This window comes from Polypterus senegalus, chromosome 12 (genome assembly GCF_016835505.1).
Source record: "Polypterus senegalus isolate Bchr_013 chromosome 12, ASM1683550v1, whole genome shotgun sequence".
NCBI classification, from domain to species: Eukaryota; Metazoa; Chordata; class Cladistia; order Polypteriformes; family Polypteridae; genus Polypterus; species Polypterus senegalus.
This window is the reverse complement of record NC_053165.1, coordinates 109,693,958-109,708,544: the sequence shown is the minus strand read 5'-3', so window position 1 is coordinate 109,708,544 and position 14,587 is coordinate 109,693,958. Positions and strand designations below refer to the sequence as shown.

The 14,587-nt window shown below is 38.9% G+C and overlaps 1 protein-coding gene across 1 annotated transcript in view; it reads right to left on the bottom strand.

Moving 5' to 3' along the window:
* Nucleotides 1–1,220: 1,220 nt before the first annotated feature.
* The window catches only part of si:ch211-79k12.1 (uncharacterized protein LOC568891 homolog), a 31,340-nt gene continuing 17,973 nt past the window's right edge, over nucleotides 1,221–14,587 (bottom strand). The window contains exons 3-8 of the mRNA XM_039773251.1: nucleotides 11,161–11,362; nucleotides 9,458–9,609; nucleotides 6,120–6,264; nucleotides 5,888–6,026; nucleotides 5,657–5,749; nucleotides 1,221–1,677 (exon numbers count right to left, since the gene is read on the bottom strand). Of these exons, the coding sequence (XP_039629185.1) occupies nucleotides 5,665–5,749; nucleotides 5,888–6,026; nucleotides 6,120–6,264; nucleotides 9,458–9,609; nucleotides 11,161–11,362 (723 nt within the window). The 3' untranslated portion in view covers nucleotides 1,221–1,677; nucleotides 5,657–5,664. The remainder of the gene's footprint in view (nucleotides 1,678–5,656; nucleotides 5,750–5,887; nucleotides 6,027–6,119; nucleotides 6,265–9,457; nucleotides 9,610–11,160; nucleotides 11,363–14,587) is intronic.

Genomic DNA, 14,587 nt, shown 5'->3' with positions numbered 1-14,587 from the left:
TACGTCAGAAGAAAAAGAAATGTACAGGAAAAACAGAAGGAATGGAGTAGAAATTCAATACAATGGTCAGATAAAGAGGAGCAGACAATTGAAATGGTCAGTGGAAGAAATGCTTGTAGGAAAAACACGAGTCAGAAGAAGGATAGATATGTCAGAAGATAAGGAATGGATAGCAAAAACAGAGGGAATGAAAAAGACAGTCCAAAGAAGAGTAGCAGACAATTAAAACAGTCACAGGAGGAAGAACACATAGGAAAACAGCTGAAGTAGAATAGAAAAACCAAAAGAGAATCGGAGAAAGAGGAGCTGACATCTACAATAGAGTCTGACAAAGAGGAGCAGATAACCAAAGCAGAACCAGGGAAAGAAAAAACACATCAGAAAAAGAGGAATTTATAGGAAAACATAGTGGGTAGAGAAGGAAATCAAAGCAGAAGCAGACAAATGAAACAGTCAAGAGGAAGAAGAGCACGTAGGAAAAAGAATTGAGTAGAGCAGAAAATCAAAAGCAGCGAGTCAATGGAAGAAGAGGCGTGCCAGAATGGGCAGGGAAAATAGAAGAATTGAAGGTGAAATCAAAACAGGGTAGTGGAGGAGATGAGAAAAGAAAAAACAACAAAGTCCAAAGATGACAGATGTCAATCATATCAGAGTCAGGAGTGCTGACAATCAAAGCAAGAGTCCAAAGAATAGGATCAATCTGAAAAATCTGAGTCATGGAAAGAAGAGTAGTCAGTCAAAATGGAACCTGAGGAACATGACCAGTGTATTAAAATCGAATGAGTGAAGAGGAGCAGGCCATCACGTTCGAATCCAAAGATGTTTACCTGTCAGTAATCCTAATCTGAGATGCTGACTAATCAAGATAACCTGAGTCAGACCAGAAGCAGTCATTAAAACTTGAGTAAAAGGCAGGAACAATCAAACTTAAATTCGAAGAAGATCAGCAATCAGTCAAAACAGAGTCATGGAAAGATGATCAATCATAAAAACTGAACTGGAGAAAGAGGACGAAGCAATCAAAACCAAATACAAATCTCACTTTTCAAAACAGATGAGACATGGTCACTTAAAAAAGAGTGAAAAATCTATAAACAGCGTAGGCGGAAACTGGGGAGTGTGGATATCAAACCTGGCACTGGATATTTACAGTTTCTGAACCTTACTGGTTATATGCTGGCTGCATAGTTTACTGTAAATAAAAAGAAAAAAGAGTAACATTACTTATTACACTCTTTTTATTAATATGAAAAACAATTCTGATGCAGTAGAACAAAAAGTACTTCAGCAGGATGAGATTCAAAAGCAAAACCAAATTCTAAAGTGCTTTAACATCTGCAAACACACTTTTTTTCTCAGTAGTCATTGACAAGCATCTTGAAAAATATTTTAAACCTCTCTATAGAAAGAAGGCCATAACCTCAAAAGCCTAAGACAGACAGTAACAAGAGTTACAAAAAACACAATACTTGGTATTAAAATTTGATTCATAAATGTAGACAATCAAAATCAAAAATGTAAGCAGAATCCCTGATTTGTAACCAATACAAAGAAAAATTGCTGTAGAATTTTGGAAAATCAAAATGCCTTCCCGTGCCCACTCAAACGCAGTCTTCTGTAAAGGGTCTCATCTTTTGTGTGCCTGCTGGTGTTCAGTCTTCAATGGCTGCGGTTCATCTGAAGAAGCAGAAGAATAAGTAAAGAGAGGCACAACTGGATGTTTTACACAACCCTACCTGCTAAGGTGTGTTAAGGCATCTTTATATAACAGCCTGTGAAAGGCTGCGTAAGTCTGGTCATTGTCTTTGCTGTCAGAAGAGGTGACTACGTGGTGCGCTGTCTAATAACATAAACCCTTATTAGCCCAAACACACTGCTTTTAAAGTGGAGTCAGACATTGCTTTGAGTGGTCTGATGGTAACAGCTACCCATCGGTATGCCTGTCTGATCACATCAGGGACTAGTGGCATGGAGACTCACCTCTAAGCCTGGCACTTTATGAATTTGTTAGGCCTGATGCCTGGTAGAGAGGACTCTCCATTAAACTTCACACAGCTCTGTCTTTGGTTGGAATCAACTGACCGATGCCATAAGCTTAATAAGCAGCCTGGGTCTCATCACATACATGTGGTATAGAGCTTGGCATTTAACCCTGAACTCATGAAAACTGGTTAAATTAACCTTTGGCATTCTGGAGATACCCCAGTAAATTCGATGCTATAAGCTCTGAGCAGCCTGATGTCATCATACACTAGAGAGATTGAGACCAACACAAGTCTCAGTAATCTGATAAGAGGATCCAATTTAATGTTTGATATTATAAACTGAGTGAGTATAGGATTTGACGTTTTCTAATTAAACTGGAATGATGTATCTGTTAATAGTCTCATGTTATTGGATAGACTCGGCTCTAAATCTGCACAACTTTGTTTGACTGGATGCTACATACAGGGAGGCGCACAAAAAAGCAGATCAGTTTAAGTGTCAACGTCATTAACAGTTTTATCAAAGGACTAGACATTAAGCCTGTCACAATAACGGGCGCTAGAACAGTATTGCATAAACATTATTAGGAACAGTCTATATTAAATGGCAAGGGACCTTGACCTCATTCTGTTTGTTGTCTTAATTTTTTTGTTAAAAAGTAAAATAATATTAAAAATAAAATAGAAACATATATGACAATACATGAAGTATAATTTATATTGCCTTAGTGTTAAACTTTACAACAATCTGTAATACACAATATCTGAAGAAGATATTTAGGAAAATGTTTTTATTTTTTTACCTCAGGAAATTTTTCAATAAAATTTCATTATAGACAACATTTCTGTAAACACTCTTGTTCAGGACCATCTACAACGTTGACAACAACATCTGTAACTTCTAACTCATGATAATGCAACATATAACTGACCGTGGTTGAATATTGGTTCTGGCAAGTAAATGGCAACTTTTTCTAAGGTTTGCCCTTGAGCTTTATTAATTGTTATGGCAAAAAAAGAAATCTGTAGGTTTAATGCTCACTCAGGACGGCACCCCAAGAAGACAATGAAATGGGGTTGTTTTTGAGATCTTTAGATATTTCTATATTGACTATATTTTAACCTCCTTTGAGCAAATATATGCCTCTCTTGTAGTGAGTAGCACTTGTGTCTCACAAATCCAGCATCCTTGGGCTTGAAATCTGCTTCTGGACATTGTTCATGGGGCACTTTGCTCTTTTCTTCCTTTGTCTGTATTGGTTGTCCTCCCACAAATTGTTAACTGGCCCTTTAAGGTGTGATTGGGCACTATGATGAAGTATTGCTGTGTCCAGGGATGCCAGAATAGGCTCCTTAATTGGATTAAGTCAGTTTGAAAATGTTGCTAACACTATTTTTTTTTTATTACATGCAAGTGAAAACATTTACTAAAACCTCGTCAACTTTCCCAACCTTCCTTCAATATTTGCTTTTGTAACTGTAATTTCTAGCCATAATAAAGATAACGGCAGTATCTCCAGACTTTAGCAGGTCTCCAAAATAGAGGACATCTCTTGATAATCTGTGTTGTTAATGAGGTCATTCATTCATAATTTTAAATAATGAGTCAAAGTCAGCTACTGACAAAATACACTCCTAATGAATGTGTGCAAGGTGTGATATAATACAACTTAAAAGTGTACATCATAAATCTCTCTGAACTCAGCTTATCAAAATGCATCCAGGTCAAGACTCAAATGCTCCGGCACATGTCTCACTGGGACTTATTCTTTGGGAATGTCCCACGCTAAGATCTTATAAGAATAATATTTTTATCTTGACAGTTTTGGAATCACAATTACCCATAAGGCACTAACAGAACTATCCGGAGAGACACTTGATGAATCACCTGTTTTAGTATCTACATTCACTGCTACTACAATTGAAGGAAAACTAACTCACCTACCATCATGTAATGAGAGATGCCGGTCCTATTTTCCTTAAAATTACAAAAAAACTAAATTCACTTTACTAATCACCATCACATAGCTATGTCCCATTAGATGACTTTCCAGCGATTTTCATTCTTAGACTTCACTTACATAATCTTGCAAGTCGGAGGCAGGTGGCGACAAGTTCTCATCAAGCCAGCTGCATATTGTGACTCACTCCAACAACTTGTCTGCGATTCGCCCAGACACAATGAAACAGGTTTGATTTTGCTTTTTGTCGTAGGGGCAGGCTTATGTGCATGAGAGCTGACAACCAATGTATGTTCGTCTGGAAGTACAGTGCATATAATACAGCGACGAGGAATAAAACACATGTGTTTTGGACCTTACAATAGAAGAGAGGCTTATCTGTTACATGGCACGTGTTTTATGTACCACAACAGAATGGAAATAAAAAGAGCAGAGGTTCTGCCTGTGCTCACCACACCTGTTAACCCTTCCTAAAGCACCGGATCTACAAGGCAGCAGTTTATTGGCTGTCAGAAAAGGGGTGGAGCAAGAATGGGCAGGAATTTGACATGCCCAGTGAGTTTCAGTTGTGTAAACTTACATGATCCGGCAACAAGATTAGTGACTGTGTTTAGCACGTCAGACATACCCAATGACTAGAAATCACATAATGTGACATTGGAATCAATTTGTCAGTCTTGTATTAGAGATGTTCTTATTTATCAAAGCATGCCAAAGCTCTGCTAACCTTTAATAGCTCAGTATCACTTCCTTTTGTATGATCTGATTTCTTGCAGTCTAGATGGGTAGGATGTGGGATGTTGGACTGACCTGCAATTCGTTTACTATAATTTATGAACAGTGATAAAATTATTGAACAAATAAATGAAATAAACTAATCATATAAGCTCAGTATAGTCTGGTTTCACTGCTTGTTGTGCGTAAGGTTTTATAGATCTGACAACACAGTAAGGTGTTATAAGGTGTTAGAGCTACAGCTACATGGACTTGATGGGAAAGCCTATAAGATATCTGTAGCTTGACCTTGGAATCTTGGACTCCACATTAAACATACCAAGGCTAGCAATAATATAATTTATAAATTACTGAGCCATGGCGTGACTCCCCTGTAAGGTTGATCCTGAAGGATCCAATTAGACCTGATAATGCAAATGTGGATCTAATGGGCAGGTGCTTTATAATCTTGGTTGTCAGAGTGCATACATTGTTAGACAAGCACTATACAGTATGCTTATTATAAGCCTAGGAGATGTGTTAAGCCCAATGCTGCATTAAGAGCAGGGCCATCTTAACAGCATTATAGGCCCCCGGGCAAAGCAGTGCACTGAGGGCCCTACCTACACAACCACTCTGCAAGTCACAACATACATAGATTAGCATGTGCCCATGCGTTAAGACGGCCCTGATTAAGAGTACAGTAGAGATGCCGCAGTTAAGAGAATTAATCTGTACTCCTTCAGACATCTGACCATACTCAGCCCGATTGACCTGTAGATGCCACTGCTGTTATCTCTCAGGTAGCTTTGACTCAATGCATCTGGCAACTCCTAGTGGATCAACTGACAATTCAGTCTTTAAAACTTCATTTTTGTTAGCATCGACTGCCATCTCTTGTCTTCTGAACTAGCTTTGTTTCATTTGACACATGTGACTACCACATGATCTGCACAAATTTTTTTTCTGTCAGCTCATCCCATTGTTTTCACCTACCTCACCATTTAGACTAGTGGCTGAGTGTCAGCAGCGGAAGGCAGAGACTCCTGGCTCCCAGTGTATATGGGCTTCTTCTGGGAATGGTCATCACTTCAACAGAAAAAAATAAACAGAGATAGAGAGATCAACAGTCATTTTGAAAAGAGACAGGAATGTGGCCGAGCCTGGCCAGCTTTGTAAATCTGGAATCCCAACTCTGTCTTTACGAGGAGCTATAGACATACTCACATGGGCCCTTTGACAATGGGTGCCTTGCGTTTGGACAGATACACTGCCAGGATAAGGATGATCAGCAGAAGTACTCCAGCAGGAACAGCAGTCATCAAGATCAGGTTCATTTGGTCTGGACCCAGCCAATTCTTTTTTTCTGAGATTTCAAAGAAAGAGCAGGTTATAAAAGAAAGCAACAAGTTGCACCCTAAAGAATTCTGTCAAATTCCTTGACTTCACAGACTCATACCATTCACCACATACAGCTGCAAGGAACGTGTCTTAGACAGGCTGGGCACCGTAGGGTGCTGCACTGTGCAGGTGTACAATCCAGCATCACCATCTTGCACCTTTTGGAGCTTTAGTTTATTGGACAGCTGCACCCATTCAAGACCCTGAAGGCACAAAGAAAAGAAGCATGTTATAGAAGATGGCACAGCTCTGCACCAGTCTGAGCGTTCACAATCATGAATCAGAACAAGGGTTCTTTTTTACTTCATTTAACTGACTGATCCTATCAGCGGTATTGACCACATTTACCAGTCTACCCTGATTGCTTGCTAAAACCTGCCAATTACCCTCTCAACTCTAATTTCAACACTTCAATTCACATCCACTGAGTAATGAAGGCCTTCTGCAACTACACTGCCTGATACCAAGAAGCTGGCCTTCATAGATTTTAGTCAGGCTGGAGAGAACTCTACAGAGAAGATTCACCCTGCCACTCTGGAATCTCCATCTTCAAGCAAAAACGTCAAAAATATAAACTAGACTAAACATATTATGCTTATCAATAACTGCTTCCGGTCTGATGCCGTCAGCACTTCTGCTATAAAGTCTGACTTTGGCAATTCTGATAATCATCGTCCTATCAGATCTTAATTTCCTTTAACGTAACTTGAATCTGATTGTGGCAGTGTCATTGTTCAGTGAGGATTATTGCCCTTTGTTTATTTCTTGCATATTTAATGTTCTTCTTTTTGTTTATTAAGTTACCATCTTTATGTTATTTTAGCTTTTGATTTCTCTTTATACAAGACTGTTTTTATCTGATCATGCTTGGTTTAATTATAATCTGTTCTTGATTTATGAGTTTTTGGGACTTGTATACCTTGGATTGCCATTTTAGGCAAATCCTGTTTGCCTTTTTTGTTGTTTTTGTCCTTTTTTATTATTTCTAATGCATATTCTGCTTTGGAACTTTCACTTCCTAGCCAAATATTTTACAGATCCTTTCCCTAGAAGGGTATTTTTTTGCAAATGTTAAAGATATTTGGATATTAAATCTTTTGAAAGTCCATTCCTCATGTGGGGCCTGTATAGGTCAAAGCCACCACGTGGAGTTGGAAGGTCAGACTGCTTGGGGTGATGTCAGTTTTAGGCAGGCTGGGAAGACCTGCCTTGTTTTTGGAGCCTTTATGAGGCCTCACACTTTCTCCACTGTAGGGGTGCACTCAAAACACAGCAGGTAGATATCAAATTAAAAAATGAGCATATTATATTATACCCCTCTCAAGCTTGGCCTTTGGTTTGGCTTGTGTTCCCGCCACCATTCCTTGGCATTCAGTGGCATGAGCCCTACACCTTTCTCCCACTGCCATCCATCCCTTGGCATTCAGCAGGGGTTGCTCAGAGTGGCTAGTTATTCCTGTTCGTGTTCCTACCCCACCCGAGGGCCACTTCCTGACTGCTTATTGCACCTCTATGTCCTAAATGGACTCTTTTTATGCTTCAGTGGGCACACATGGCCTAATTAATAACCTCAAAGCCCTAATGGGGAGATCAGCTAAACTGCACACATCTGCACGTATATGCAGGCTACACCAATTACCTCATCAACACCCTGGGGTCGCTCGACCATGCTGCCATATGCACCTACCCCTGCCCCCTAAGCTTGAGCATGCTGTTTTTATTAAAACTGCCAAACTGCCTTTAGACTACAGAATGCACTTTACCACAACACACAGGGCCAATTTAGAATGTCCAGCTTACCTATCCTGCACCTCTTTAGGGATTTTGGAGAAAAACCTCACACTGACATAGGGAGAAGGTGCAAGCTTCACACAGACAACATCTTGGCATGAAATCTGAACCCAAGATGTCAGATCCAGGCAGTAGCAGCAGCAGTGGCCACAGAACTAATTTCTGAAATCCAGAAATGACTTTAAAGTCCTACACGTATTTGATGCTCTAGTTGTGACTAGGCTCATTACAGCTGTGATCCCTAAGTATCAAATTTAAAGATAAAGAAAATGCTATTCACCCAAAGCCTGTGATAATATTATTTATGTAGGTAAATGCCCCCTAATGCCATCCTTCATGGCCATTTATAAAGGATTCTTTCTTATTGCCCAGCTTTAACTCTTGTGAAACTTCTCCCAGCATGACGCCAATGATTTGGACTCTGGGATTAGATCATCTCCTAGGCAGGACACACCAGACATCTCACCATGTCTTCTCAATTCTGATCTTGACAGTTTTTAACAACATCGCAGTGCTCTACCCTGAAGGCTGATGCCATTCTTTCTAGAAGTGTTTCAAGATCTAAATCTGGGTGATTGATCTTGTTAGCTTTCTCTATACTGTGCATCTGCTCCACTTCTTAACTTCGATATACAGATCATATTGCATAGGGTCCACTTTGTGGTATTTTGACAGCATTAAGGTTTACAATGCAATGTCAATGATTAAAAATGATTTCTGTTAGTTTGTTGATCATAAGCAGAAGTTCCGCAGTAAAGCCCTGTATTGTATTTCAGTTTAACTTGTTTCATTCAAACTATCAGAACTGTTCAAACACCTCATAATGGCGATGAAGACGACTCCTTGTCAAGTTTTTTCTCTGTTCCAATAATAACCTGTTTCATAACTTGTCTAACAGCTTCAGTGACGTGGACTTCATTAAACCTCTGTCAGCATTGTGTTTTTATGTTCTCCACCCACGTTCCTTTATGTTTGGTTAAGGATTAGTTCAATATTTTAAAATCTACAGTGATTTCTATTACAATCTTTGTACAAAAGACAGTAAAATGTGCTTATTAATATAAAAATAATGCACCTTTGCAATTGGATGACAAATGTAACTAATGGGGCCTGTCTCCAAAATTAAAGAAATCCATTTTGATGCTGTTTCCTGCCTTGCTCCTAATGCAGCTGAGGGAAGTTCCAGATCCCCTGGGTATGATTAAAATGAATGTAAATGTGAAAAGTTTTCCCTCATCGGTGATCTTTCTTACAATCTAAATGTTACTTCCACCATTGATTTATTACCACAATTCATTCTACAATGACAGGGAGCTCAGGCATTATGGGCAAGCAGAATCCAAGCGCAGGATGGCATGATAGTTTACCACGGCTGTGGAATTCTCTTCACTCTGTGCTCATTCCTAGCAGAAAAAGTAGCATTTTATTTTTTTATCAAGCAGGTGTAAACAACTGTAACCAGATGGGAGCTTTTGTTTGGTACTACTGGCCCACACTAACAGCATGAAACTCCTCTGCTTCCTTCATGAAGTGAAACTACAGAGCAGTCCTCCCCACCCAGCACTGTACCTTTCTTGTGAAATGGTCCTCATCGTGATGACATACCTTCTTGCTCCAAGTATAAGTGGGGGTCTCAGAAGCTGAAGCAGAGCATTCCACCTCCACATCACTCCCGCGTGTCACATTCAGGACACCAAGCTGATCCCAGTAACGGCTATAGAAGCTGTTGTCCCGGTAGATCGAGATATCTCGTAAATCTTAGGAGGAGAAAAAAAATGTGAAAATTTTATGAGTTGCTCAAGCTCATAATTGAGCTTTTATTAACATACTAGACATTAAGCCCGTTACAATAACGGGTGCTTGAACAGTATTGCATTAACATTAGTAGGAACAGTCTATATTAAATGGCAAGGGTCCTCGACCTCATTCTGCTTCTTGTTTTTTTTTTCAAAAATATTTTTGCAAGAAGCCTAAAGTAAAATAATAATAAAAATAAAATAGAAACATATATGATAATACAGTAAGTATAATTAATATTGCCTTAGTGTAAAACTTTCTAACAATATGTAATACACTATATCTAAAGAAGATATTTAGGAAAAAGTTTTTATTTTTTTAATTTTTCTATAAAATTTCATTATAGACAACATTCTTTGTAAATACTCTGTCTGAGTTTGGCAACAGTTTGCCTTGTTCAGGACCATCTACAACGTTGACAACAACATCTGAAAAACTTCTAACTCTAGCTAATGCCACATATAACTGACTGTGGCTGAATACTGGTTGTGACAAGTAAATGGCAACTTTTTCTAAGGTTTGCCCCTGAGCTTTATTAATTGTTATGGCAAAGGCTAATGTAACTGAAAATTGTCGCCTTCTTAATGTAGAGGGTCAATTAGTAGAGGATGGAGCCAAATCAATACGAGGAATAAAGACGATGCCCCCTTCAGTTGAACCTGTTATTTACTTGAGCAATGATGAGGTTTCTAAACACTCTTTTAGTGTTTATATTCCTAAGGAGCATAATTATTGCTCCCTTTTTAAGGTTCAGTTTATGCCTCGGCATTCCTGTTGGAGTTAGCTGATTAAGAAACTCAATAGGATAGTTCTGCATATCTTGCTCAGTTGATAATTTTTTTACGCTCATTTTCCTGTTCTTCTATAGATCTATTTGCTCTTCTGAGTCTTTCTCTTGTAGCGTTTTTATGACGCTCATTTTCTTTGTCTTCAATCGATCTATGTGCTCGTATTTTTCTTTGTCTTTCAGCCTTTCTTTTGTTGATGTTTACTTGTTGAGCTGACCGTTCTTCTAGGAGATGTTGCTTAAAAAGGGTTTGAGTGTCTGTGTCTTTTGTCCCACTTGACGTGTCCTTTTTGGGTGGCATGTTGTTAGTAGATAGTAAAAATGCGCGGGGCACTATGTGTGGCGTCTCTCCAACAATGGAATTTTAGTGCACGGCCGTGAGTACCCAATCAGCACTCTCCCCAGCAAATGCGTGGGGCACTATGTGTGGCATCTCCCTAGCAATGGATTTAATGTGCGCGGTTTCCACCTTTACTTGCTTATCATGCGCGGCTGAGGCTACGCCATTCACTGTCGTGCAAATGGGCGGGGCACGGTGCAGCCCTGCACATGCGCACTTCACCAGAAGACACACACACGGACACCTGGACGCACACAGGGGTTTTATTAAAGAGGATGATTAGCAGTTCCAGAGGTCATTCCCCTAAAACAGCTTTACTGTCCCCAACAGTTCTGCTCAGACTGGCAGGCTTCTGATTCAGTAATCTGTTCTCGAGTTACTCACAATGCACAGGGATATTCAAATCTTCGGATATGGATTCCTCATTGGTGCCGTTGTTAGCAACACAGCGAAAAGAGCCAGAGTTCCAGCTTTGTATGCTGGGAATGTTTAGCTGCAGACGGCCGTCAGCACGGGTGACATTCACATCATAGTACCAGCATCTTAAGTGAGTAGTCTTTTCTAAGTTGATCCACATCATCATGTACTGCAGAAGAAGAAAAAGCAGAGAGCAGCTTTTAGAACTTGTCTATGGTCCTGATAACATCAGACTGGCAAAGTGATCGACCCTGAGCATTAGGACAGATTGATCCAGCCATTCCACCTGCTTGTATCAATCTGCACCGCTTTATATGCCTCTCAAAAACAAAAATACTCAGGGCATTGCTTATACATTTTCCTTATGGACAAATGCTATAACAACCTTTGAAAAGATAACACACTCTGATCAAGAATCTTTGTCATGGCACTTTTCATGATAAATATTATCTCAATGCACTCTAAATTAGCTAGAGCAGCAGACAGGGAGGCCAGTGGTTAGGTCTAAATAGGCAACACTCTAGCATCAAGTCTCTGAGCCTCTAAGCCAATCAATGGGCAGCAAGTAGCAAAAGTGATGAGCATCAGAAGGCCCAAACACTCAGAGCGATTTACATGGCAATAAAACACTTAAGGCTCTTTACATGGCAATAAAACACACAGATTCGCTTCAACCCCATTAGGAAATAGTCCTCTTTACATCCATTACCAACCCAAAAAAATACAGTACATGTATCTGAACCTGAAATCCATACTTATTATCTAAAACCTTAAGATGGGCATATAAAGAAAAAATAATAATAATAAATAAGAAGGCCTGCAGGCTATCATGAGAAATTGGAGATGGACATGTGCACGTCAGATCCAAAGTCTACACTTACTAACATGGAGACAGCCCAGGAACTGCCAATTTGATTTATGAATGACGCCTTTCACCATTGTGCTTTACAAGGCAAGCATTCTTTGTAAATAGGGCACCGGCCATTTAAGTGACTTTCTCAGTGTCAGACAGAGAATTTGATGCAAATTCCTGCACCTTTGCCACTACACTTGTTTTGTCCTGGTATATATTATGTCCTGTCTATATTACTTACTCTACTTTATCCTTTTGTATTATTTAATGAGTAGCCTTTATCAGAATGTCTTAAATCCCACAGATATCCACTGTTTGCAAGGTATTGTACTTTATCATATTATATTATATTATATTATATTGTACTAAAGTTCTCCTCACCTTCCCTTCTACATCTGTAACCTCAGGTAATTACATAGACTCAAAGGTAGACTTGAAAGAAAGGTAGACTTAGAAACTTAGAAAGTCGTAGGGAGTGCAGGCTCAGGGCAAAGGGGAGATGGGTGGATGGTTGCTTCATAGTGGTGGGGAAAGAGGGTCATGTAAGGAGAAAAGTCAGAGGGTCATGCAGTGGTTAGAGACAGAGGGTCATCTTGTGGGAAGAGACAGAGGGTCATTCAGTGGTTAGAGACAGAGGGTCATTCAGTGGTTAGAGACAGAGGGTCATGCAGTGTTTAGACACAAAGGATCATGCAGTGAAGAAGAGACAGAGGGTCATCTTGTGGGAAGAGACAGAGGGTCATACAGTGTTTAGAGACAGAGGATCATGTAGTGAAGAAGAGAGAAGGGTGCGTGTCTGTGTATTTATTATTATTTTTACTATTATTCAATTTTATTATTATTATTATTATTTTTAATGTACCCTTTCAAAGTAAGCATCCTTGTGCAAGTTCAGTAGGTAACTTTGCATCTGTCAGTTTCCCAGTCTTTGGCCCTGTGAGCCATTCCCAACTCCCCCAATTTCATATATCACTTTCAGGTGATTTATTTCTAAATGTGACAGGTCCTGATGAATCGATGCATTTCAAGCTTATCAATTCCTCTAACCGTCGCACCTTTGCAGTACGAGTTAAGCTGAATCATCTCCGATTTCCACTAGAGGAAGAGTAAACAGAGAGGGAGACATCTTGCCCGAACGATTACTCAAGCATATCGGCAGACACTATAGACATTGACTTTTGGCATCCAGGTACACTCCATCAACATCTGTGTCAGGGGTGACACCTTTTATACTGTTCACCTCTATGTCTATCAACAGACACCAAGTATCGCTGTGTAGTGTCGTGTAGGACAAGCATGAGTTAAGTTTCAACTTAAATAATGTATTATTGATAATGTTCATGACAATAAGCAAAGTACATTTGAATATTGGCAACCATACAACCTTATAAATGCTGATGTGTACTTTCAGGCGGCACACAGACCTTAAATGTCTGTTGTTAAGTCATAATATTTAGTCATCTTTCAGAACAGGCCACATGCCTGTCTCAATATGGCTGCTGCGCTATGTGGTCTTCTTTCCAGGACTGTGAGGTATGAGTTTTAAGGAAAGATTGGAAAAGCTGGCAATTAATTTCTTGAACAAGAACACAGGGATAAAGGTAGCAACCTTTATAACTAAATTTCATACAAATGTTTAGTTTTTCATCACACAAAGAACTATAGAAGCATTAAATAAATGACCAAATAGCGGCACACAGTTGGACTTTAGGCCTCTTCAAAACTGGACTTGATGTTAAATGGAGGGATTAAGTGGACAGCATTGCTGAGCTTTGGACAGCTGAATGGCCTGCTCTCATTAGAATTTTTCTTATGTTCTAAAATTAATAAGCACTTCTTTCTGTAGTCAAAAAGACAAAATTGTCTTCTGATTGTTATAATAAATCCAAAAGGAGAAGAAAAGACATGACAAAACTGGCCAAAAAATGAGACTGTAATTTTTAATTGAACTGTTCTATTCAGAAAAACTAAAATCAAAACAAAAATCCAATAATCTCTAATTCAAAAGATCCGAAGTACAAAATTAAAGAGGGAGATAAACCTAATACAAAATGAAAAGCAAAAGTAAAATCAAAATACTAAATTAAGATGGTGTGTGCCATTTTTAATGTGTTTACAGGATTTATCCTTTAACATTACTGACAGCGTTATTAGTCTTTATTGTTCTAAAGACAAATATATTGCTTAGTGTAATAAAATGAGGAATTTGCTTCTTGCAAAGGAGAAGACTGAAAAACAAACAATGCTATTACGTTTTCATATTTAATGATTTATATATTCTTCCTTAAGTTTACAACTTTATTATTTTTCTAGTTGTCATGAAAAATATTATTAATGACTTGTGTTCTCATCTCTGTTCTGTTTAACTGGCATCAAAGTATGACCGGTGTAAAAGAAACAAAGAGTGAAGGAGAGCTAAGGATAAATGAAAGGGTAGGCCGCACAACTTTTGTGTCATATATTTGTAATTAATTTCGGTCACTTTGCAGAGATCTGTTATCTGACTTTAAGAGTCTTTTCTATTGATTAGTGTCAACAAGG